At 35.3% G+C, this 23,235-nt stretch overlaps 2 protein-coding genes across 3 annotated transcripts in view; one reads left to right on the plus strand and one right to left on the minus strand.

The window, feature by feature from the left end:
- LOC135691362 (heparanase) overlaps positions 1 to 8,552 on the plus strand; it is a 17,921-nt gene extending 9,369 nt beyond the window's left edge. Inside the window, exon 8 of the mRNA XM_065209207.2 lies at positions 756 to 8,552. Coding sequence (XP_065065279.2) covers positions 756 to 909 — 154 coding nt within the window. The 3' untranslated portion in view covers positions 910 to 8,552. The remainder of the gene's footprint in view (positions 1 to 755) is intronic.
- On the minus strand, positions 2,171 to 19,383 carry LOC135691318 (protein PALS1). 2 transcript variants are annotated; one of them, XM_065209152.2, is made up of 21 exons: positions 19,224 to 19,383; positions 16,959 to 17,001; positions 16,168 to 16,238; positions 15,732 to 15,884; positions 15,296 to 15,410; positions 14,141 to 14,250; positions 13,488 to 13,560; positions 12,820 to 13,071; positions 12,505 to 12,629; positions 11,415 to 11,507; positions 10,923 to 11,003; positions 10,338 to 10,581; positions 9,075 to 9,370; positions 8,052 to 8,119; positions 7,595 to 7,653; positions 7,098 to 7,166; positions 6,793 to 6,879; positions 6,613 to 6,693; positions 6,040 to 6,242; positions 5,275 to 5,406; positions 2,171 to 4,755 (listed from the first exon to the last, which is right to left on the minus strand). In XM_065209152.2, the coding sequence occupies exons 3-21, from the start codon at positions 16,207 to 16,209 to the stop codon at positions 4,579 to 4,581; spliced, it is 2,460 nt and encodes an 819-aa protein (XP_065065224.2). In that variant the 5' UTR covers positions 16,210 to 16,238; positions 16,959 to 17,001; positions 19,224 to 19,383; the 3' UTR covers positions 2,171 to 4,578. The 2 variants fall into 2 exon arrangements, with proteins under 2 accessions (XP_065065224.2, XP_065065233.2); XM_065209161.2 differs by lacking the exon at positions 19,224 to 19,383 and adding an exon at positions 18,778 to 19,183.
- Between the last annotated feature and the right edge of the window lie 3,852 nt (positions 19,384 to 23,235).

Consider the following 23,235-nt stretch of genomic DNA (forward strand, 5'->3'; position numbering starts at 1 on the left):
GGGCCAGCTGCCCCAAAGCACAAAGCACAAAGCAACCAATGAAATAAGACCTATTTCAATCAGCTTATCAAATGGGGGGTATTACCAGCATGCCAAAGGGTGTGGTCCCAAATTTCCCCCAAACCCCCCTTATCTTACCACCATGGTTACGTCACTCACTGCGAGCGCACTGTTCAAACGATATATCATGTATTTTGTTTCCGATTACTTTTTATATCATAGCCAAGGTCTGTATTCATCTTGCTCTTGTTTATTATAAACTACAAAGCATATAATTGGAACTTCCTGTCATAATCACTTTCTGTTATTCAAGCAAAATGTTTTGCGTTCGATTCTAAATTAGGGCTATTAGATAACATCCTGTAGTGGGGTATCCAGGTCCCATCTTCCAACCTACTGGGTATGCCATCATTTCTTTGCCAACAAGTTTGAGAATTTCTCGACGAAAGACCCCTAGATGGCAAAAGTTCTCATTTTTGTAAGGGAATTTTTGTGAAGAGGGTGTCAAACCCCAATGTCCCCTATAGCTATGGTCCTGATTGTCACAGTTCGGAATTTTAAAATCGGGCCACTTTCAGTAATGTCAAGTAAGTGTTTGCAGTTGGAAAAATTTTCTTAAATTCTTTTCAAGCTTTTTTTCAAAACATTCGATTCGGTCTGTATCGCTACCTGTACAGAAATCTTTCCTGGGAGCCTCTCAATGATTTAAATTAAGAGTTATGTTTGGCCGTTACAAAAGAGCGTTTTGTTTCCAGGTACGTCAAACTAAATGACCGACTGCTGGAACTGGTTGATAACACGACTATGCCTTCGTATGAGCCTCGTGTTGTGAAGCAGCCATTTCTGGTTCCACCAGTGCGATATGGTTTCTTTGTCATCCCAAGTGCTGGTTTTGAAGCTTGTCTATGAGTTTTCAAAATACCCAAACACAAACATTGCTGATTCAACACACCAAATTGAAATAAAAATCTTTTCTAATTGAATTTTTTATATTGTACTTTTCGATAATGCAGCTTTGTATAACATCAAGCCCTGGTCAAACGAATTTTATTTTTGAAATTCCAAAAAGGAACCATTTTGAAACGGTTAAGCAAATTTTGAATTCATTTGGCTATCGGCCACCGAGCATCATCACAATTGAGCAAAAAGTTTTTTCTGTCGAGTGCTGCTTGATCAAAGTGTCAGTTTGCTTTGCGAAAGCTTCCATTTGCCTCGATCAAAGTAGCTTCAAAGCGCAGTCTTTTTAAAGCGTTCACGCCATCATTTGATCTGTTACCAACCAGATTTACATTTCCATTTGTTATAAAACCTGCAAGAATTTCAATATTCATTACTTTCGAGGAAGGAATTTTGTCATTTTTTTTAAATTTTGTAAGACTTTTTATTTATTTAGACAGTATTTATTCTGAATAAGATAAACGATGTTGACCATCGCCATACGGCTCTTTGGGAAGTAAGCTGGTTGGAATTTGCTGGAATTGCAAAGATTTTTCGTAAAACAAGATTTGCGCCTGTACTGAATGTTTGTTGCAAAGTGCAGCTTTATTCCGGCATGAAAGCCGTAGTGCTATCGTAATTGGTTTTAAAGATTACAATTCGACTCTAATACTGTCTTGTTTGTCGAGATTTCTGTTTTATTAAAAGGTGGAATAATGCTTTGTGAAAAGCAGACCCAAGAAAAAGTCGTGGACATCGCGGACGTCGCGGACGTCGGTTTCATGTTAATCCCTTTTCACAAGAATTGCAAAATTTTTGGTTAGGTACCTTAGAAGATTAATTAACGAGAATACTCTGTGTTCATCCAAACAACATTTTTTTATAAGAACAATGCTAAAAACACGAGCCTAAAAATTGGACGAAAGTTAAGAAAAAATTAAGAAAAACTGAGGTACTGTGATTCCTTAAAAAGGACCCAACTTCGGATAAGCCCCACCTTGGGATAAGCCCCACCTTGGGATAAGCCCCACCTTGGGATAAGCTCCACCTTGGGATAAGCCCCGCCTTCGGATAAGCCCCACCTTCGGATAAGCCCCAACCTTCGAACAAGTTATGTTTCACATTACGTTGCGAACATTTTAATCTACCAAGTCAAACTTAGGAATGCGAAAAATTGTGCAGTAGAAGAATGCCCTGATAAAAACAATCAGACTACTAGAAAAGAACAACCATATAATTTGTAATTTGTGTATATAAAATTGCACAAGATAATTCTAAAAATGGTACGAACATGACTCAAATCGTTATTTTACATCATGAAAATTCTTATAAAGTATACTTAATATTATTACCTGAATATGAAATGATGCCAAACAATCATACTTAAATACCTACAGCTGGAACCTAAACGCGGTAGTAAGGATACAATTTGAATATGGGCTGCAGTGAACACATGAATTGCCATACCAAAAGCAAACTTAAAACCTGTTTTGTTTTCGTTAATAATAAACTGAGGACAATATGATTTAAATATGTCCTACTCTGAAGTCAGGAATAACGAGAAGGGGAGAGGGTCATTGCAAAGTCTAAAATCTAATAAACCGGGTAGTTGGAGGGAAGTTTAAAAGGGGGTCGAACTCTTACGAAACTAAAGTATTGTCGAAAGTGATTACAAAAACATCTTGAGTTCGAATTTTCAATTCAAGGAATTTAACCGAGGAAACAAAGGATTTTAATAAAAAGCGGAGGGTTTTAAAAAAAATCGTGTAAAAAAAGAGTAGGAATGATGCAGGTGATAGGGATACGAAGAAATTCTGCATAGGGCTGGCGGTGTTCTGCCAGGGAGGTTGTCACAGGGGTACGAAGAATGCTTTACAGGTTCAGTAGATGGCCAGCAAATTTGTAATACTAGAAATATCGCTATGCAAAGAAAATTTTAACGTTGAAAAATGAATGACAGTTACTAAAACAATGGTGAATCATCAGATAAACATTAATACATCGTTAATAAATTGAACTTAATATATTCTCCCTTAAAATCATTTGTTAAGTGTTACAAAAATAGAATGCTTCGAATTTCTGCATAATGCTACTGAATATCAGCGATTAGCATAACGAAAGCTGTGAAGGAATTCCCTAACACGTTAAAGATTCAAAATCTCTTTAAGTTGTAATGCAGTGCACTCTCTCCGTCTTGTAATGCAGTGATGCAGAAAACAGGTAGATACCGTACGTTCAACAAGCTGCATTTATTATGGTCCACGTGGTAACACTACTGAAAACAATAATTAGCTTCCTCCGGTTATCCTACTCACAGATAATATTTGCTTAAAGTAAAAGAATGGTTGGCAATACGCAAGTATACTCTAATGGCAATACCTTACACAACCATTCTGCGAGTCTTTGCTGAACCGTTGATAAGTGATTTTACCCTTAAAATTGAACAACATACGTCATAATTGGCGGGTACGGTGTTATGTTATTATGCATGGGTATGGCATTCACAAGGACAGAATTATATTTCACAACTGTATCTATTCACAAAATTACCGTTTTCAAGTTCAAATGCAAAGGCAAGAATTAGAGCACAGGCAAAATAAGGACCTACTAATTAATAAAGGAATATTAAGAGGAGATTGCTGTAATTGAGATCGAATATAGAACAGCGAAGGACCGAAATATACAACGTATATACAACATTTAAATCAGACACGCACACCTTGTTCCATCCTGTTCTTGTTTTGATACATGTAAGCCCCAAATAAACAAAAGAACTCGAAGTACTCATCCAGTAAATTTTAAGATTTAAAGCTATACAAGAAAGACAATTCGCTACAAGCAAGAAAGGTGCAATTACCACTATACATTGAAAGAGAAAACGGTAGTGCTCAAAATACATTCCCGTACTAGCATCGCGGCTCTAACACAGTGTTTTTAAACATTATGCTTATTATTTTCTTTCAAGACTATAAAAGACTTTATTTTACGACAGATCACAAAGATACCTTCCTGTCAATCACTCATAAAAACTAATTTTACAGTTGAAAGAAAGAATAAAAAAGACCTGTACTGGATCCACTTGTTTTCCAAGCAGCAATACCTATGCTACACTGCCCTATTGTTTATAGAGAACCAACGGAGAGAAATCCTGGCCTTCTAACAATAGTTTCAAACTGAATTTAGTACGAATAGGAACTGAGCTGCATCCAGGAACAAAACTGCATGAAATACCTGGTACCAAAGAGCAGTTGACTGCCAAGTTATAGAATCATATTCCATTAACAAGCCAGATTTATATTCGTTGGTTCTCTTTACGGGGATACAATCGAGTATACTATTGTACGAAATCTGTGCCACGACATTTCTGTAAATATTAACATCATTGCACGCTGTGCCTGGAATATGGTTACATGTCGCAGCAATATGCATACAAAATGAAGCTATACTTGTGGGAGGTTTCGGCGACTACTTTGAAAAAGCACTGAATTCGAGGAGTTTATCCACTTTCTTAGAGATGATAAGAAAGTGAGTGACACCCTGAACTTCTAGGACCAATTAACTATATCTCTTCTAGAAGCAGCGATATGTAATACTATGGCTCTGGCGAACACATAAACATAGGCGTCAAGCCTTTAGATCGATTCAGTTGGTCCAAGCGATAGGCATCCACTGTGGCTGCGTTTCGATGAAGTTAGCCAGTTGTAGAACTTCATCATAGGCCTTGTCCAGGTTTTGATTCACGATTTGATAGTCAAAATAATGACCATAGTTGATGTCCATTTCCCGCGCTCTTTCAATCAGGTCTATCAGTTCATCATCCTAAAGACAGACCACAAAATTAATGATCAAACTGAAGGCTGCAAAACTCAATGGACAGTTGCAATCTTCAGTTATTTCATATTACGTCATCACGATCATTCTCGTTTGCATCCAGCATAGGGCATGTTACTGTTGACATTTTCAATTCAAACAGTACAAACTATCAGCTACCTAAACAACAAAGACACCATTCCGATGACAAAAACATGAGACCGATCCATAAATAAGTTACGTTAGTTTAAGACATTGCTGTTTACCGGCCAGCTTTATAGAGCTCGATACAACATACGCCTTGGTGTGTATAACTGAACTACCATAAGTTAGAGTTCAGAGTTTCTTGCTTTTAAAATCATCATTAATCTTGGCTAAAATTATTCAAATGTTAAAACTAACAACTGGAATTGTAGCCCCAGGGTTTCGTAAAATGGCTGACTTATCCAAACATCAGTTTGATAGAATATAGGTAAAACATTCTATTGCTTTCAACAAACAATTTCCTGCCAAAGTTAATGAGCGTACCTTGACACGAACATCTGGGTTGAACGGCTCTCCTCCCGTGCCTCGTAGCCTTCTCAGTTGTTCAAAGGACGGAAGAGTAATAAACACTACATAGGGTTTGAGATCTGCACAGTTCTTTAAGACAGGAAGTGCCTAAAAAAGAAAATGACACAGTTATTGAGATAATCAAAGATCCAAATGACAGCCCGTTAGCCCTGAGTTAATGTTACAAGCAATTCCACCTTATGCTATTATTAATTCAAAATATATTCGAATTACAAGTTTTGAAAAAGGCTGCCTTTAATTACAAAAGCGGGGTGGAATCAACCTAGATCAGACGAACGACTGTCACTAACTTCCTTACAGAGCATATTTTATCCGGACCCTGTTCATTATATCTGGGCAATCGTCACAGAGCACAAAAAAGTATCCTTGAATGACGGCTTGCATTTGATGGTAGTCTGGGTAAGTAGGGAATAAAAATGTTTTTCTTTGAGCCTTGACAATGGTTAAGCACACTACGATTAAAACGACCAAAACTTCACAGTAACAAATTTCCCACATCTTCGAAATTAATAGCAAGTAAAACAGGCTTTTGTCTCACGTGCCGGTAAATAGTCAATGAAATTATCTAAGATTTCACAATTCTTTCAGCAAGTTTGAAAATCAACAAAGTCAATTAACAGAAATTGTATATAATAAACTAAGATCAGAATAACAACTTGTTTCATAGTTTCGAGCGACATACACATAGTCCTAAAATATCCAAGTAAACTACCTACATACCTGACAATGTAAATTGAGAACACAGACTTGGCCATTATTGACAACATCTCTTATCGCATCTGTACTTGTCCCAAAATAGTTATCATCAAACGGGCCATACTCAACGAATTTGTGCTCTTTAACTAAATTCTGAAAATCGTTTTGCGACACAAAGTAATGATCTCTACCATTGACCTGTCCGTGTTTGGGTTCTTGAGTCGTATCTAGAGCAGGATTAACAAAACTTTGGTGACTTAGAGATCACAAAGTAGCAATTACTGAGATATAATCTTCAGGTTCCCTTATCTTAGGTCAAGCATTAGATGATATGGTCTTTATGATTCGTATATATGTTTAACTTTATGTGCGGTCTTTGATCATGCTTAATGTAAAAAAGATAGCAATTTTCCCTGTCTATTTATTACAAAGCAGATCATCCAATACGTCATGCATACCCTTGTATTTAAAGCAACATGTAAACAAAGTTTAAGTTGACAGATAGGAAACTGTTCTGAAAGTATCATTCGGTCTATGCTTTAAACAACTTCTATGTAGGTGGTCGTAAGGTTTACATCATGATGGTTTTAAACCTACGTGTGATCGCTGGTGCAAATCTTCCTGGTTCTGAGTTTATCAGCTTCTGACGCAACTGCTTTCTTCCGACCTTGGGTGGGCCTTTAAATGAAAGCATCATTGGAGTAAGAATAAAAATAGAAGAAGAAAAACGTAGTTTAGAGAAATCTTCGAAGATGAAATGAAATATATTCTAAGTACCAATAAGAACAATCGGTCTTTTCCTCTTTTGATCTGGCTGCACCTCTACCATTTCTTCGTAAGCAAGAATTTCATCGAGTGAGAAATCTAGGAGAAAGACATGGAATAAAGGTTGGGTGAAAAGGAAAATGGAACTTAAATGGAACTTGAATTTATAGTGGTGTGCATAATGGGGCATTATGCCATACATCTTTTTGACAACAGACAGGTTAGAAGTAAAAACAGAATTAGGCACAGAAATTTCTTTACTGAGTTTAGTTTCAGAAACACTATAAACAAAAGTGAAAACACTCCATTGTCATTACCATCTGCAGGTGCGCTTTCAGTTGTCTTTGTTTTCTTCTTCTTTCCAGGAAGACAAAAGCATTTCTTTTCTACAAAAATGGAGAATTGTTTAAACTGACTGTGTATGGGTTAACAAAGTTCTATTTCAGTAGAAAATTGCTATACAATAATCTGGCAAAAACGGAAAATATTCGCATGAAAATAGTATTGTTAACAGCAAAACACGCCGATTCTGGCAACGATGTGCTGTATTAGTACATTAAAAATAACATAACTTTGAATAACAACTGTGCAACAATTATTTGTCAAAGTCGATGGCAGATGCGTAATTTAAGCTATACAAATTTTTAACTTAATGCCTCCACGATAAAGTCTATATAACAACAACACGAGTAGGCCAAGGAAATAGCTGACCATATATCAATAAAATACACTTTAAAAAGCAGGCAATGACCACAGAAATTAAATCGCATATCACGACAAAATAAGCATATTTAAAACAACAATAGGAATTTACTTTGTTTGGCAGTTTCAGGCTCTTTCACTTCCCGTACTGTCACTTTTGTGGCTTCTCGTCTGGAAATAACCAGTTTCCAATAATTATAAGAAGAAACAGCGGAAAAAGATTATCGCTTGGCTATGAAGTCTTGAAAATAACCCATTCAAAATCTATGCTTATTGACGAAACAAAATGTCGATTTCGTGGCCAGAAAAGATAAGTATTTTTGACTTCCCAGTTCGTAAAATTACAAATTGTTTAGATCAATTACTACAATATTTAAAGTGTTGTAGCACACGTTTGACAATACGCAAACTGCAGTCAACGTTCTTATTAAACACAGGGCCCATCAATAACATCTGTTTTAATCAACAATTCAAAAGACAACTTATACATCATCCTTCAGACAACATCTTTAAGTTAAGCAAACGTAGCTACCCTTAAAACAGCAGAAAACAAATAACACTAAACGTACTGTTGCTGGAAAGTTTTGCTTGGTATCAGCCCTGCTAATCCATTTGCTTCAACGTTGACTTTTCTCGCCTATGAATTGAAAGTAGCCTTATGAAAGAAGTATACAATATGAATGTCAAGGAAGTGGCGATGCCAAGGGCTGGTATGGGGAAGGGTTATGGGGGGGGGGGGGTGGTACTTACCCATCCCAATAGTCGCCAAAACATTGTCCACATAATTTTTCTAAAAATTGATAAAAATACACTTGGTGGTTGTAGGTCATTCTTTTTACATTTGCCTAAGGAAAATACACCTATTGCAAAGCACTGAGATGATGCAAAAAGGGCGTGGTCTCATGGGTCACTACCCTCCCACTCTTCAGTAGCTGACGCCGTCTTCGTGCCTAGGTGAAACAGATAGTGAGTTCATGCAGTAAATTAGTATTTTAATTTGGTTCTATCGGTTACAATATTTTTTCTCTTTTCTATGCTCATAGTTTTCTAAGAAATTTACAAAACACTACTAACAATACAGTTCTATAACTTTACCACAGGGGCCGTGAATCTTCATAACAACCCTGTGGCCATTAGCAATTATTTCACAGTCTGTTTCAAAAATGATGCAAGGGCAAACACCCAGAAAGGGTAAATATAAACCAGGCTACAATGTTGAAAAAACGCTGATACTTGCTTCAATCGATGCATTGACTATTTCCTTCATGACATTAAAGAATCATGCGTTACGGTGAAATTTGTGAGAGATACGCGATACAGAACAACTTTAACAAAAAGGTGTATCATAATGTGCTCCATGATGAAAAAGCCGCAGGTGTTAGAAGGGGGCAAACTGGCGTTTCGAAGCTTGTCAAAAACAGTGCCGAAGAAGTATCGGTTATAGGACCTTTTGCAAGATAATTTTCAAGTACCAAAATTGTATATGATGGAAGAAAAGTCATGAGAAACACTATTGAGAAATTTCCACAATTAAGGTTAAACAAGATATACAACTAATAGATATTTTAGTTTCAAAAGGTTCAGAAATTTACCTGCCACCAGTTTGGATCTTCTTGATTTAGAATCTCCAGGATCTCCCCTTTTCTAAAAGGAAGGCCAATTTCGCGGCAAGGTATATAATTGTCATCTTGTGGGTCATAATCGAACTGCGCACGAAAGAAGGCGTTCTTTTCCCTGGTTTTCGACTTTTTCTTCGAATCTCCAGGAACAAGCAAGAATGTGAGAGTGCCCTCGATTTCTCTCAAAATCTCTACAACTTCATTTACAGATTTTCCCTTCACCGGTATCCCATTGATTTCTAAGATTTCATCTCCTTCGTGAAACAAGCCTAAAATCAAACGTTAAATTGTTATCTCTTTGTTTTTAAATTGGATTTCCTCAAGGCAGAGACCATTTCTTTTTCCTTGGCACATTTATGTACAAGAAAAAACAGTTCTAAAAAGAACAAAGGATATACATATGCAGTAATTTGAGCTGCTACGGTAGATCTTTCCTTGATGGCTATGCTAAAACTTCTTGCATAGCAATCTTGATTGTTCTAAAAGCTATTTTCAACCTGTACCTAGCCATAAAAACCCTTGATAAGACGGAAATTTTAGCGGAAGTTTAATTGTTTCGCTGTTTTTCCTAAATATTTTGTATGCAGTTTTGGAAATCATCTCCACATTTCATCTCCACCCTTGATAAGACGGAAATTTTAGCGGAAGTTTTATTGTTTCGCTGTTTTTCCTAAATATTTTGTATGCAGTTTTGGAAATCATCTCCACATTTTGAACTTGTTTTCAAACAAAGAGTATTTAGTAATGTGATATAAGGCAGCTTTGTTTCTAGGCTTGCCTGTAACTCTAAGAAACTATGCCAAAATGTTAATTGTAGTCTTTTTGAAAATATTTGTTTTCAAAAGGTTAATTAAACTCTACAAAGAAGCCTCTTAAAATTACTCCGTTCCCCGTACTTGAAGGTGGTGGATATTTTAACATGTTAAAAATATTTGCCAGCTATTTCTGGGTCAGTTGGCTCTCTAATATTTTGTTTAAGCGCACATGTGTGTTACTGGGTTCATATACAAAATCAGATTGTCGCGATAACAACAATAAAACCATAAACAATAGTAAAAGCTTTTCGAACGTACGCATCTAATATTTTGGATTACAGCTACGTAATGCCACAAGGAGCTCGGTTAATTTTTAAACAATAATTAAATAATTTTCAAATTTCTCCAGAAATCACCGAAACACAAGAGGTAAAATTTACTACTACAATTCTTGACAGTAAGAAGCAGAAATCAAACTGACCACTTTTTTCAGCAGCCCCTCCTTTTACTATTCTGCCAATCAAAACAGCATCGCCTTCCTTTTTCACCGTGGCTCCAAGTGGGTCGTTTGTTTTATCTATCTGAACGATTTTCACTGTTTCTTCTTCAAAATCAGAGTAATCATTGACTGAGTTTGTTAAGCTGTTATCGTCACTGTCTTCGCCATCAGAGAAGGTGTTTAACGATTCACGAAGAGCCAAGCGATCGTGGGCCAGAAGAAAACTCTAAAATTACAATTAAACAACGTCACGAAGAGGACAATTTCAGACTAACACATAGCTAGTTCGTTGTTAGGCTGCAAAGGTTATCTAGATAGCTTGAGTGTATTTTCTTGTTTCACAGTATCATGTACAAAAAGTGTCTATTAATTATAAAATTACAGACTTTTTACATTTTACTGACCCGAAAGTTAATGTGTATTTGAATTAAGACAAAATTAAAATCCAGTTGAACAAATGAATTGAACTTCTGTTTTGCAAGGTTACAATCATCTGACATAAGTCTATTAAGAAGCTTCAAATCAACATCGCATTGGCAGCTGAAGCCACAAGGCACGTGTACGTACTTGCATGGTGTGCTTATTCATGAGTTCAAGTAGCTCGTTTGCCTCCGGGTCATTACTTTTTGCAAGCAGCGAATGTCGGACCTAAGGGTAAATAAGCGGTGATTATCAGCGGAGTCGAATGCGCCAGTCAAAAGAAACTTCTACAAGCTTTGAAATACTATGTTATATGGAGGTCAACCTATCACCACAGAGCAATAGACAGTAAAGCTGGAATACACGCTAAAATTAATGGCGGCGTTCCTTCAAAACACTGTTAAACAGGTGTTATCTTTCCACTGAAACAAGCTAAATCTAAGTGCGACTTCCAACACAAAAAATCCATAACTCCCGTTATTTCATTAATGCTACTTGTACTTCTTGAATATAATCCTCTCGCGCTCACGTTTTACCAATATTCGAAAGTTCCTTTACCAAATTTCGAAATTTCCTTTACCAAATAAGCTCTTAACATAAACCATTTCTCTTCCAAAATGTATGCTTCAAAATTCTTACCTCTGATAATAGAAACTGTGAATTCGTAGCTTTTGGTTTGAAGCTGTGATCATGTTTATGGCGGTCCTGAATTCGCGTCATGATGTTATGGGCCTATGACAGTGGAAAGTACTTGCAATAAATGACATGTAGAGAAGATAGACATTGACAGAAGGACATGAAAGAATAGGAGAAATTGGCCTCTTCTATATTTCATACACTTGTATTGAAACACAGTATACTTTAGGCGAGGAAATAAAATTTTAGAGGTTTAGGTACATGCTTGGAGCAGAGAATCAAAATAAAAAGGTTTGACGTTAGATTTACGAATACGGGCTTCTTTGCTGAACAATGAGAGATTCTTAAATTCTAGAAAAACATAGCTGAAACTCTATCAAACAAAAAAGGTATCAACATTGATTGTCATCGACCACTCTGTAAACTGCTCCCTTACATATTAGGGCAATAGAACAACTCACGTAAAAACATGGGCTAGATGGCATATCTAGTCTTAGAAAAACTTCAAAGACCTCGGTTTCTTTTCATCGTATGGTTACTTGGCAACAGCAGAAATTGTGTCGAAAGAATTCCATTTTTGCCATTCATTTTAACTTGATTCATTTTTGTTACACTTTTATCAAATTTTACATAATTACAAATCTTAAAAACAAATGTAAAAAGCATATATATCTTAAATGAAAAATTGCAATGGTTAAACAAATTTGAATAGCGCTTGCAGTTGAAAGGAGTACAACACGATCACAGAACCAAAATATTTTGACAATCGAATCTGTACGACAGTTTTCAAAGCCAATCCTTTTGTTTAAAAAGCAAATAAATAACCGAAAAGAGCGTAATTTTTCATTTTTTTTTATTCCTGGACAAATTTAATTGTGAATTTTACTAAGTGTCTGACAATTTGCAAGTTTTCTTGATATTGGCAGCAGGGAATCAGATGCTATTTCTAGACTGACTCTGTAGATAAATTCTAAGCACTATATGAGGCCAAACATCTTGAGATGAAAACTGCATACCAGAAAGGCATAATTCACAAATGTGTTTGAAAATATATCACAGATAATATGACAATGGATCGTGTATATATACAAACCCTAATAGCAGACTGAAACTCGTCGCTGACAAACAAATTTCTAGTAAAATTGACGTCATCCTGTTCCACGGTTTTCAGCATTTTGTTCTTCAAATGTTCCACTAATACTATGAATGACGGGAATGCTGGTGGGAAAAAAGCATAGACTTATGCATTGTTGAAGTGCAAGTTCTAAGATAAATACGCCTAGAAAAGATTACTTTGAATAAAGCTTTTATAGAATAAGCAGACCCAAATAAAGCCTTTGCTGGTTACATTTCAAATACGTTATGCTCTGTATTGGATAAAGATAACAATCTTGAACTAAGAACTTACGAAGCGTTCCAGGCCTTGTTGCTGTGGGTTTTGCCATTGAGCTCTCTAAATCTTCATCATCAATATCATCCTTGTCGAATGCAGGATTGACAAATGAGGATGTCACTGCTATTCCAGTCGACATTGGTAACGGTTTGGGGATATTTCTCTTTGCATAGCGAGGATCTTCTTCGACGTCCACGCCCCTTTCATGTATATACCCTCCGTTGTGTATTTCTAGTGTCCCTCTTTCAAAACCACCATCATCATAATCTGACAAAAATTGCACAATCATATTAGCAAACAGTTCCCGTAACAGAGCATTGGCAACAAATATAAAAAAGAATCATTTGGTTACAGAAAAAGTCCAGATGTAACGAAAGAATTCCATAGGCTGTTTGATTTTAAGTGGACAAGTGAGCATTTTCCATCAAAGAAACAGTGTATAGGCTACAGACATAGAAAAGGTTTGCAAATTAAGATTTAAATGGTCATTTGAGGTTGATAAACAATAAAGATCCTGCAAGTGACAAATGAACTTGAACGACAAATATTTTCTCTAAAGAGACAATTTAGAAATATGAAACTATCGTTATTTCTTAATATATATAATGCACCGTTTTAAATGTATCACACAAAAAAGGCACCTATCACCTTCAAAATCATAAAAACAAAACCAATAAACATACCGTTAATATTATCTAACGTGTCTGCATCCAGGTACCTTCTAATTTTCAGGGTGATCAACTTTTTCTGGAACGACTTTGATCAAAACAGACAATTACCCAATATAAAATATTGTTCAAATTTTGCAAAAAATTCAAAAAAATACTTTGACGGGAAACTACTGACCAAGAGAATTTATTATCAATCAATTAAATAAATTTTAAATAAATCAACCAATTGATTAAATAAATTTTAAAGTTGAATAGTGCAGGGAGCTGAGAGACTGACAGCCGCCCATGAGCCCTTCCTCTCCTACATAGAAATTGGCAGGTTTTCGATAATGGCCTCAGATCCCATCAGATGATCAGGCTCTTTTAGAAAATGTCAACCTGCATCTTCATTTCATAAATAATCATTACTGATTTAGTTTTGTATTTATTTTGATATGCAAATAATATAAAATATGCTCTTTTCGAACAAACAACTTCATCCATGATGCATTTAAAATCTTGGTAAGCAGTTTTTGAGGTTTTTAAATATAAATTTCAACATCATAAATCAAAAATATATTATATATATGTATTTCATTGATATGGAACTTTATACAAACATAAATGTTAATTATTGATGATAATGTTGAAGCGATCCACTAATGTGGACTGAAACAGTAGTCTACCTTGTGAATCTCCATGATGACATCTGTGTGTGTGGCGTCGGTCACTGGGATTCCATTTACTTCCATAATCTCATCGTTGGTTTGCAATGGACTTCTTGCTGCAGGTGAGCCTTTAACATAGTTAAATGTTATAAATATTTGTACGACTAACCGCCATGGATTTTGTGCTTTAAAATTTCTTAATACAATTAACAAATGACTTTTGACTCGTATACTTTATATCAAGGTTGTAACATTCTAGCACAAAAAGTAGAACGGAGCGATTGTCTTCCTGCGCTGAGAGAAGAAACAACTGGTACGTGATCATTCAGTTCCCGTCTGAACAGTTCATTTCCCCTTTGTTCAAACATTTTGAATGCCATTGGAACAGTACGCAAACCTTCCTGTGCGAACCGGAATTTAATCTGCTTCTCCCATCAGTTTTAACTGTTTTTGTTTGTATTTGTATGTGCTCCAAAAAAGAAAAGTAGACCACGGCATGCTGACTTTTGTGGCACAATCCGAACTGAAAAAATCTGATTTTGTTAGAGATTGCTGACAAGAAAGAAACTTCTAATTTATGAACATGTGACTGGCCTTCCAGCTTATCATAACATGTTTAGTGTTATTATGCTTAGCAATATTGTATTCCTTCCGCACTGCGATTTTTTCAAACAAATCAAGCACATAACAAAGTCATTTTGCTGAGCTCAGGAAAAATCGGTTGTCCACGATAATTTGAAATTGCAAATACCAAGTTCACTATCTGTCCTTCTTCCCCCCTTTTTAGAAATATGGCTTGTACCAATCTTGAACTTTTCAAACAAGCGTGCCGTGTTCATGGTTTGGGCATATAGAGGGTTGGGTTTCCTGCGTTGAACTGGAAGTTGTCAAGTGTATGTGTGTGTTAGTGGGTGCACTTTTATTTGTTCTCGTGAATAATATGAATAAATTTATTTTTTACAACCTGAATAAATACAGTGCAGTTCTTTATTAACCTTGACCCAAGGGTGGGCCACATTGGACAACATGACGGGCCACAATGTAGCCTGTGGGCCATGCATTGGACAAGCCTGCTTTATATAATCACGGATTAAAATTTAAGAATACCAAAAATAATAATAATAAATAAGAGTGCAATGAAGTTTGAATTGGAAATTTAAATTTAGCTCATACCTTCTGATATGTCATCAATTCTGGCAGGAAAACCAATGTCAGAGCCACCAACCACAGAGAAACCAAATCTTTTGTCATTTGATAGTAGTTTTATAACAATAGTTTTGACCTCAACCTATAAATTTAACCAATCTGTTACAGTTACACCTATAATAGTTATAGGCAAAAATAGTTACACCCTACTGCTTTCACATTTCCTGATGGTTTTTCATAAAATAAAACATGTAGCATTGTAAATGCCATACTTAAACAGAACTGACTTATCTTATTTGGAGATTCTAATTGTGAGATACAAGTTTTGTAACCTCAACATGGATGCAATGTGACATAAATAGTGTTGCATGGCATATATAGATGCTACATGCTATGTGACATTGTTTGTCTGAATAAAAAATGTCATCAAATTCACTGTAAAAAACCTAGCCAAAAGACCCACCTCAGTGATGGATTCTGTTGATGTAAATCCATTGATATGGAACTTTTCAGTTGACCCATTTGAATGCAATGAAGTCTTTGAGGAGCCAAGTTTCTCATCACTTTTTAACCACTTGAGATCCCCATTAACTTTTCCACCAAACTTGCCATTTTGCTAAAAGTAAATAGCAGCTATTAGATTTCATAATTTTAATGAGTTTCTGTCTAATTAAACTGATTCTTTTAAATAGGTCTGTAACATTGCACTATATTATGTCAAAAGAAGCACTCTTGAACACAATTCTTGGAACATGGCAATATATAGCAATAAGGCAACAGTATGGTAATGTGTAATACAGTATAAGTGTAGAAGAAAGCTATGAAATAGTTAAACAAAGGTACAATGATATAAAAGCATTCAACTATTTGCAAGATTAGATTTGCAAGAAACAACAAACCTTTGAAAATGCTTCTGCCTCACCACTCTGAACAGTCATCATTTTAACCAAACCATACAGCTTATACAGTTCTAAAAGATAACAAAGTCAAATATAAAAAAAGGAAAGATCATGTAAAGTATACACTATAAACATATCTTTACAAAATTTGAATAAACAGGCAGGAGAAAAAGTATCAAAAGATCCTTTAAAAGATACATTACTTGGGCTATATATTAGTTTCTAATGATAGTCTTCTGCAATTAGGGACGGTTGATGCATACATTGCAAGCAAAAGTATGAGGAAAAATAAATAGCTAGCTTGCAAAGACTGTTTTAGCAATATATACCAGGACAAAACATTGTTAAAATTAAGAAAACATAGCTGTTCAATCTATGTTTAGATTTTCAACATACTTTACCTCATTGTATTTTATAAAAGAATTTTTCCATCTCATTTCATCCAAGATAATTAGAGTTTCTCAACTTCACTTTTAAGAGACATCCTTAAATTAGAATCTAATACAACTGCCTTACAATATTTAAAATATTTCTGAAAGAACATTTTATGTGTGCGGTTTTGTGTCTTATAATGGCCTCTTTGAAGCTTGTTTGCTACTCTTTGAAATGGCTTAGATGTTAGATGCAAATTATTAGTCCTTAAAATTTTAACTAGCTAGAACTGGAGCAAAGAGACCCATTAGTAGATAAATATTCTAAAATGTCACTAAAACATTTTGACACTAAAATATATATAATATATATACTAGATCTGTTGCATATCATCAAAACTAACAAAATAAGAAACTTACACATCACTCCAAATGAATGAATTCTTGATAAGAAATGTACAGCCTAGAGAAATATATAAAAATGTTAATGCTGAGAAGCAATCATTATGAAAGAAAAACAGTATCAGATAACTTACATTGGAAATACTGAATAACAGGATAAATGATACACACTAAACAGAGTTGAAAAATGTTAAAGCTATCTTTGGTAAAATTCTAGCCACAAAAACTGTACTTAAAAAGAGTAACATACAACACAGTCAAAACATCATTCACCATATGTGATGAAGATCTGATAGTGACAAAATTATTTTATTATGCTGGTTAAGTATAAGAGAGCCATAGTGAATTAAAAGGCAAAAAATAAAGTTTCATTAATAATAGATAGCAGCTAATCTTGTTTCAGTCTTATCAATTGATGAGAACTCACAAATTTGATAGGACAGTAATATCTAAATACACCAGTTAAGAATTACAAATATTTATTATATATATATATATAAATGATATTAACTAAATACCATTGAAATCAAATTAAAAGGATTATTTCTGGACAAAAATAATGGGGTTTATAAAGGAATAATGTAAAGCCATTATGAGCTGAAATATTACTATAATTGCAAGCTACCAATGAAACAGGGTGTTAACCCTTCTTTTATTCAACCAAACCAAATACAATCAACCACAGTTTCAGAGGATCAGTTGAATGAAACAGCAGGTATAGAAACAGGTTTCCCAATAGTCCATCAAAACCACTGTCTCAAAACCACTTTGAAAATATTCAATTTCAGGTTGACCACTTATTAACAATATGTCACTTAATGAATAAAATTGAAGACTGATCTGAAACCTGCTAGGGTATCAGTTCCCTTTAGGATGCAAATTGATACACAAAAAGCAAAATTCAGAATAACAAATTGTACAGACAAGCAAAACTTTGCAAGAGCTATTCACTAGAAAGTATAAAGGTAGTGAAGTATTAGAATTGATCTATTCTGGCAGTACCTATAAAGAGAATTAGGTTTATATAAAAATTGGTAAACAAAGGATAACATTGAAAATGCCTATGTTTAAAAATGCTGAATATTCTCCTGGGGAAAATGCACTCCTAGCATCCTCTATAATTTGGAAAAAAGGGGGCAAGGTTCTCCTTATACCTGGTTAAATGGTTATCTGTCTGGCCAAAAATAATATGGCACTGCCACTATCCCCTTCCTTAATTTTACTTATCAAAAGCACCATTTAGACATCTTCTAGAAACCATTTAGGCATAATAAATTTGAGCTATAAATCCGTGAATTTTACTTTCTTTGAAGCCAGTTTGATATATAATCCATAGTGATTCTATCCAGACTATTTGCTGGCAACTATTCAAAATCATGCTATCTGTCAACATAAGTAAAACATTTCAAAGTTATCATCACGTGTCTGTTCAGTTTTGGAAAAGCAGGTACTTCTATAACTTCAAAGACTAGTCTCAAAAATGTTTCATGAAATGCCTAATCTGTAAACAAAGAAATTGATCCATCGATTCGCGCCAATGCATCTGTTTATTCTAAACAAATATCGTTCATTTTGAACGGTGTTAGCACAAATTTCGCTTTCACCAAAACATACGAATACAAATACAGAAACTCATTCCGTACTTTGAGCCATGTTAAAAATACCTCACAATATTCTTTATAGTCATGTAGTGTCCAGTGCAAATAGTACATTGATGGGTTTCATCTAAATACATGAGAAGGAAGCTCTGCGCGACGCCATAATTACAATCGCTCCATGTCCAAGTTTTGTCATAGGCCTCAGAGATTTTACTTGAAAATTCGAAAGTATCATTTACCTGATATGATTGCTATTAGAGTCATATTCCGCTTGAACATGACACTTGAATATTCATATTGATTAATCGAGACTTCTCATTACCAACCAAAACAATTCAAACAGCGGAGCGTTTCCCCTGCCTCGCAACCCCAGCAGCATGACACATAATCGAAACCAACCAAAAAGTAAGAGGGCTAGGCCGTAAACAATTTATTTTATGTCCAATAACAATAACTTAAATGAAAACACCCTAGAGACGTGAGATTATCCACGTAAACCAACTTCGTGGCTTAAAATATACTATAAAAGGCAACATAATCCGAATAAATACACGATCCAACCTCAAAGAAGCTCAGAAACCCTTCCAGAATGAAGCCTACAAAAATCGATCCACGGTGCAAGGTTCCTCGTATTAATTAGAGACGTCAGTAAAGGTAAGAGAGCTTAGAAAACCGATCTACTCACCGATAATGTAGAAAAGTTCATCTACTATCATGTACTGTTCACAGATACGACGTCAATGCAATGTTGAATGTTGTTTAGATATAGGTAGCAACTTCCATGGAATTCAGAGAATTTAAATGAATCATAGGAGTCGGACTGGAGCAGTGACTAAAAAGCATCCACAAGAGCGACCACTCACATTCGGTCTTGAAAAATACAATAGAGGCTGTTTTTGCTTTTGCTTTACACTGCGTGGTTTCCAAACTCGACATCTAGGGTCAGCTATGAAGGAAACAGGTCAGAAGTAGGGAAAGGGGACTTGGAAGGATTCACCCTATTTTTCAATTTCTCGTCTATACACGAGTTAAATATTATAGTCGCAATTGTATTTTTGCACTTCTAAGTCCGGTCAGGGTCAACGAGGACCAACGCTAAAATTTTAGAAAATTATCCTCAAATGGTAGTACTTTTTGACAAAACCCCTCAAACGGTAGAATGAAAACCAAAAATATTTCCTTGCTAGCATCCATTTCTTTGTTTTCTCCTGGTCCTTTCTTGACAAATTTCTTCATAATTGATTGTTGTTATTTCGGGAAAGATAAATCTTGTTCATTATCTATAACAAATCGCAAGCTAAACTGAGCAGTTCAGTTATTATCGAAAATGGGCCATTTGGTAGCCATTTGGTAAGACCCTCAAACGGACTGGACACCCCTGTCAGGCCTTAATGGAGTACCCCCCGGGATTTTCACATGTCGATCCGCCCTGAAAATTCTTTTGCAAGGGGGTTGAGACTGTCTGCTCTTTAAGTATAACCTCTCCTTTATATGGTCTTAATGTTTTCTCTATAGGGGCTTGAAGACCAGCACCTTCTTCTAAAAAGAATTTTTTCTGAGAAATGGACAATTTTAAATATTTGAAAAAATGAGAGCATGGCCCTCTAGGGCCCCTAGCCCCTTTGCCTATGTTGAGGATCGTTTCAACAGCGATGAAGCAAAAAATCAAGAAAACATCATGACCTATACAGGTGACGAAGCAACATATACACTTTTTACACTTATAAGAATCCAGCCTTCAAATTTTCTTGAAGTTCGTTGAACGCAGGTTGATAGTATTCTTGCGTTTCCTTGAATAAGATTTTCAACTTAGAAATAATTGATATTACAACAAGTTAAAGTTGATAAAGTTTGGTCTCGTTTCTTAAATGCTATGAGAATTTTTTAAATAAATTATACGATGGACATTTAGCAGTACAAGAATAATGGCATAGGGGGTCAAAGAGGGGGCAATCCCTCCTTCCTCCTCCAGAGACCTCCTCCTTTCGGCAATTTTAGCTTAGAATCAGAATAGCTGGGTACTACTTTGCTAAAGGATGAATGCTAAAGGATAGCCTCGCTGTGACAAAAAGGCAACAAATTAAAGTTGCATTTATACAACAATTTCAGCACTGTTGAAGCACTTACAGCATAAATATATGTCATGTCAGAAAGGACAACAATGAAAGACTGATTTTTCAATTAACAAAACGAAATTGTACAGTACTTAGATGACGCTGTTGGCATTGCTAGAAAGATTAACCCATTGTAGGGAATTTCTTTGCTATCTTTTCAATCTTTCAATGTTTTCATATGTGGAACAAGACAAAGCTGCCACGATACCAAGGCTCTAAAGATGGTAGGCAGAGCTATAGAGTTTCGTTTACTTTATATTTTTCAATAGCAATATATGTCAATATCTGGCTGTAAATAGATAAATTTGCAAAAAATTAGTTAGTGTTTAGATTTTCGTATACTGTTGTAACATGCCTGCTAAGAAGCATCCATGACTGTTATCTATGTATTAACATGGACAACGTACTGGCATGATCTTTATAAGTCTGAAGAAAGCAATTCCGTGCGGCTGATCACGACGAAATATGAAAAAATTATAGCATAATTTGCGTGAATATGCGTCACTCACCTTCTGTTAAAATAACTAAAGCAACTTTGCAAATGATATAAAATCGATTGGTAACAATAGTATTAAGTATGCTGTTCCACAAGACTCGTGCCCAGGATCTCAACTATTTCAAAAGTTACACGAAAGACGCCAAGATCTTTCATATTTTGTATGTCCACTCTAAACTCGAATCTGCAGCATGACTTAAAAGACGATATTCTGAAACCAAATAGCTGGCTACAAGGAAAAAACACTCTTAATATACAAATCTTAGCATTCAACATTAAAATGACAGATTCTTGTTGATTATGTTAAGAGCAATGCCTGCCTAGCATTTGGCCAAATAATGTAATTCAGAGCCTTTCTTCTTAGCGATACATTGGGTGAAATGTATCTTGGTCTTGTTTAGCCGTATTTGTGCAAAGAGTTGGTACAAAGGAAGAATCCCAAGCAATTCTTATACAAGAAAACTAGACACAAGTAGAGTGACGAGGCTCAGAACAGTGTATATCCAATGTATGAACCTCATTAGGTCTTAAGAAGCCAAGCATTTAAGCATCTTATGCGAAGCGGTCTTCCCCTATGTTTTGCTAGTCATTTTATGAAATTTGCCCCTTCGTCGCGCGCAATGAATGTGTGGAAGTGCTATTATTAGCACTCTTGTTCTTTCAAATCCCAGCACGAGTACAAATCTACTATTTAATCTGATTAGGGAATTATAGACATTGGCAAAAAACAACAGCATTTCTATCAAGACGTGAGAATAGTTGTATAAAGGTGGTGCGGGCACAGCCACAACAGGTTTTTTAAACAACTTCTGAAGCTCCGTGCAAACCTCAAGTCGGTCCCTGTCTGCATGTGCTGTCAAAATCCGGAATTAAAATTGAAACCGAACACAAACTAGTGTTAAAACCCGTTTTTTCAAATTTCATACAAAACAAAAGCATGTTTACTATAAACTTAAAAAGAAAAATTAATTTCAAATTTACCTTCAGTGCAAACCTTTTTCTGAAACCGAAAACACTTCTTTTTTAATACCTAACTTTTTGCTGAATTTCAAAATTCGTAAATTCTTCTTTTTCGGGCCTAAGATTTTCCTGAACAGTGTAAATCACATAAAGTGTAAATTCGCCCAAAGATCAGAGAAAAAAAACCTTCGTTGATGTATTACGTCATCACGAAAACAAAATAAGAACAAAACAGAACAGAGCGAACTGATCAATAAATATCATAGCCTTAATATTCTTGTAGACTATATTCTTGTGAAGAATTGTTGCTTTACCACAGGTCAGACAATTACGGCTAAACAAGGACTGACGCAATGCAAGCTTTATATGCATGAAAATGTAAACAAAGTTTGACGTAAATAGATATAAAATTCGTGAAAGATTTCTTACTGTTTACGTTAAATGACAGTTTTGTATAGACGGTTGGTTTTTATCATTGCATTCAGAGGTCGGGTTTATTATCTGAACCATCAACCGGTTGCTATTTTTGACTCTGTTACACTCTTTTCGTAAGGACAAGATAAATTTTGGCAACTCTCGGTGTTTTTAATTTCTGGATAAATTCAGATTCATGTGTTTTTAATTTTGTTCTCATTTTAAAATTTATTTTTCTTTATCTGATATCTATGAATACTTTCTAAGCCCACTGAACGACAGTATTTCTTGAAATTTTTAGTAGCACGGTTCATAAGCTGATAATATCTGCTTTGTATTGTTAACACGAGAGAAATTTTTCCATTCAATATCTAATCAATAATTACTAAAAAGAAAGTTTACGAATATTTTCTAGAGGATCTTCCTTATCGATGTATTTTCTGGCTATCGTTAGACTGTCATAGCTCAAAATTTGTCTCGCCCTCAACTTTGGTGGCGTCTTTCACGAAACTCATGAGCAATATAAACATTGTGCCTCCTTACCTTCAATGAACTTTCCCCCTGCTCTTCCCATGGTACCGATCCATGGTTCCCATGGATCTCAGCTGCTGCTCAACCAGTAAATGTACTTGGCTGCTCAACCTATGATCGGAAAATCCATCGTCATGTTCAAGTTGCAATGATCATCATCATCAGGTACCATCTTCTATCAG

The sequence above is a fragment of the Rhopilema esculentum genome, chromosome 10 (genome assembly GCF_057945365.1).
Source record: "Rhopilema esculentum isolate cy_ngs chromosome 10, ASM5794536v1, whole genome shotgun sequence".
Lineage (NCBI taxonomy): Eukaryota > Metazoa > Cnidaria > Scyphozoa > Rhizostomeae > Rhizostomatidae > Rhopilema > Rhopilema esculentum.

Coding starts and splice junctions, on each gene's coding strand:
- LOC135691318 (XM_065209152.2), bottom strand. CDS start 16,209: ATGATGACTGTTCAGAGTGGTGAGGCAGAAGCATTTTCAAAG. Junction 14,251..15,295: donor AATTGATGACATATCAGAAG/GTATGAGCTAAA, acceptor ACTATGTTAAAG/GCTCACCTGCAGCAAGAAGT. Junction 13,072..13,487: donor CACGTTAGATAATATTAACG/GTATGTTTATTG, acceptor AATTTTTGTCAG/ATTATGATGATGGTGGTTTT.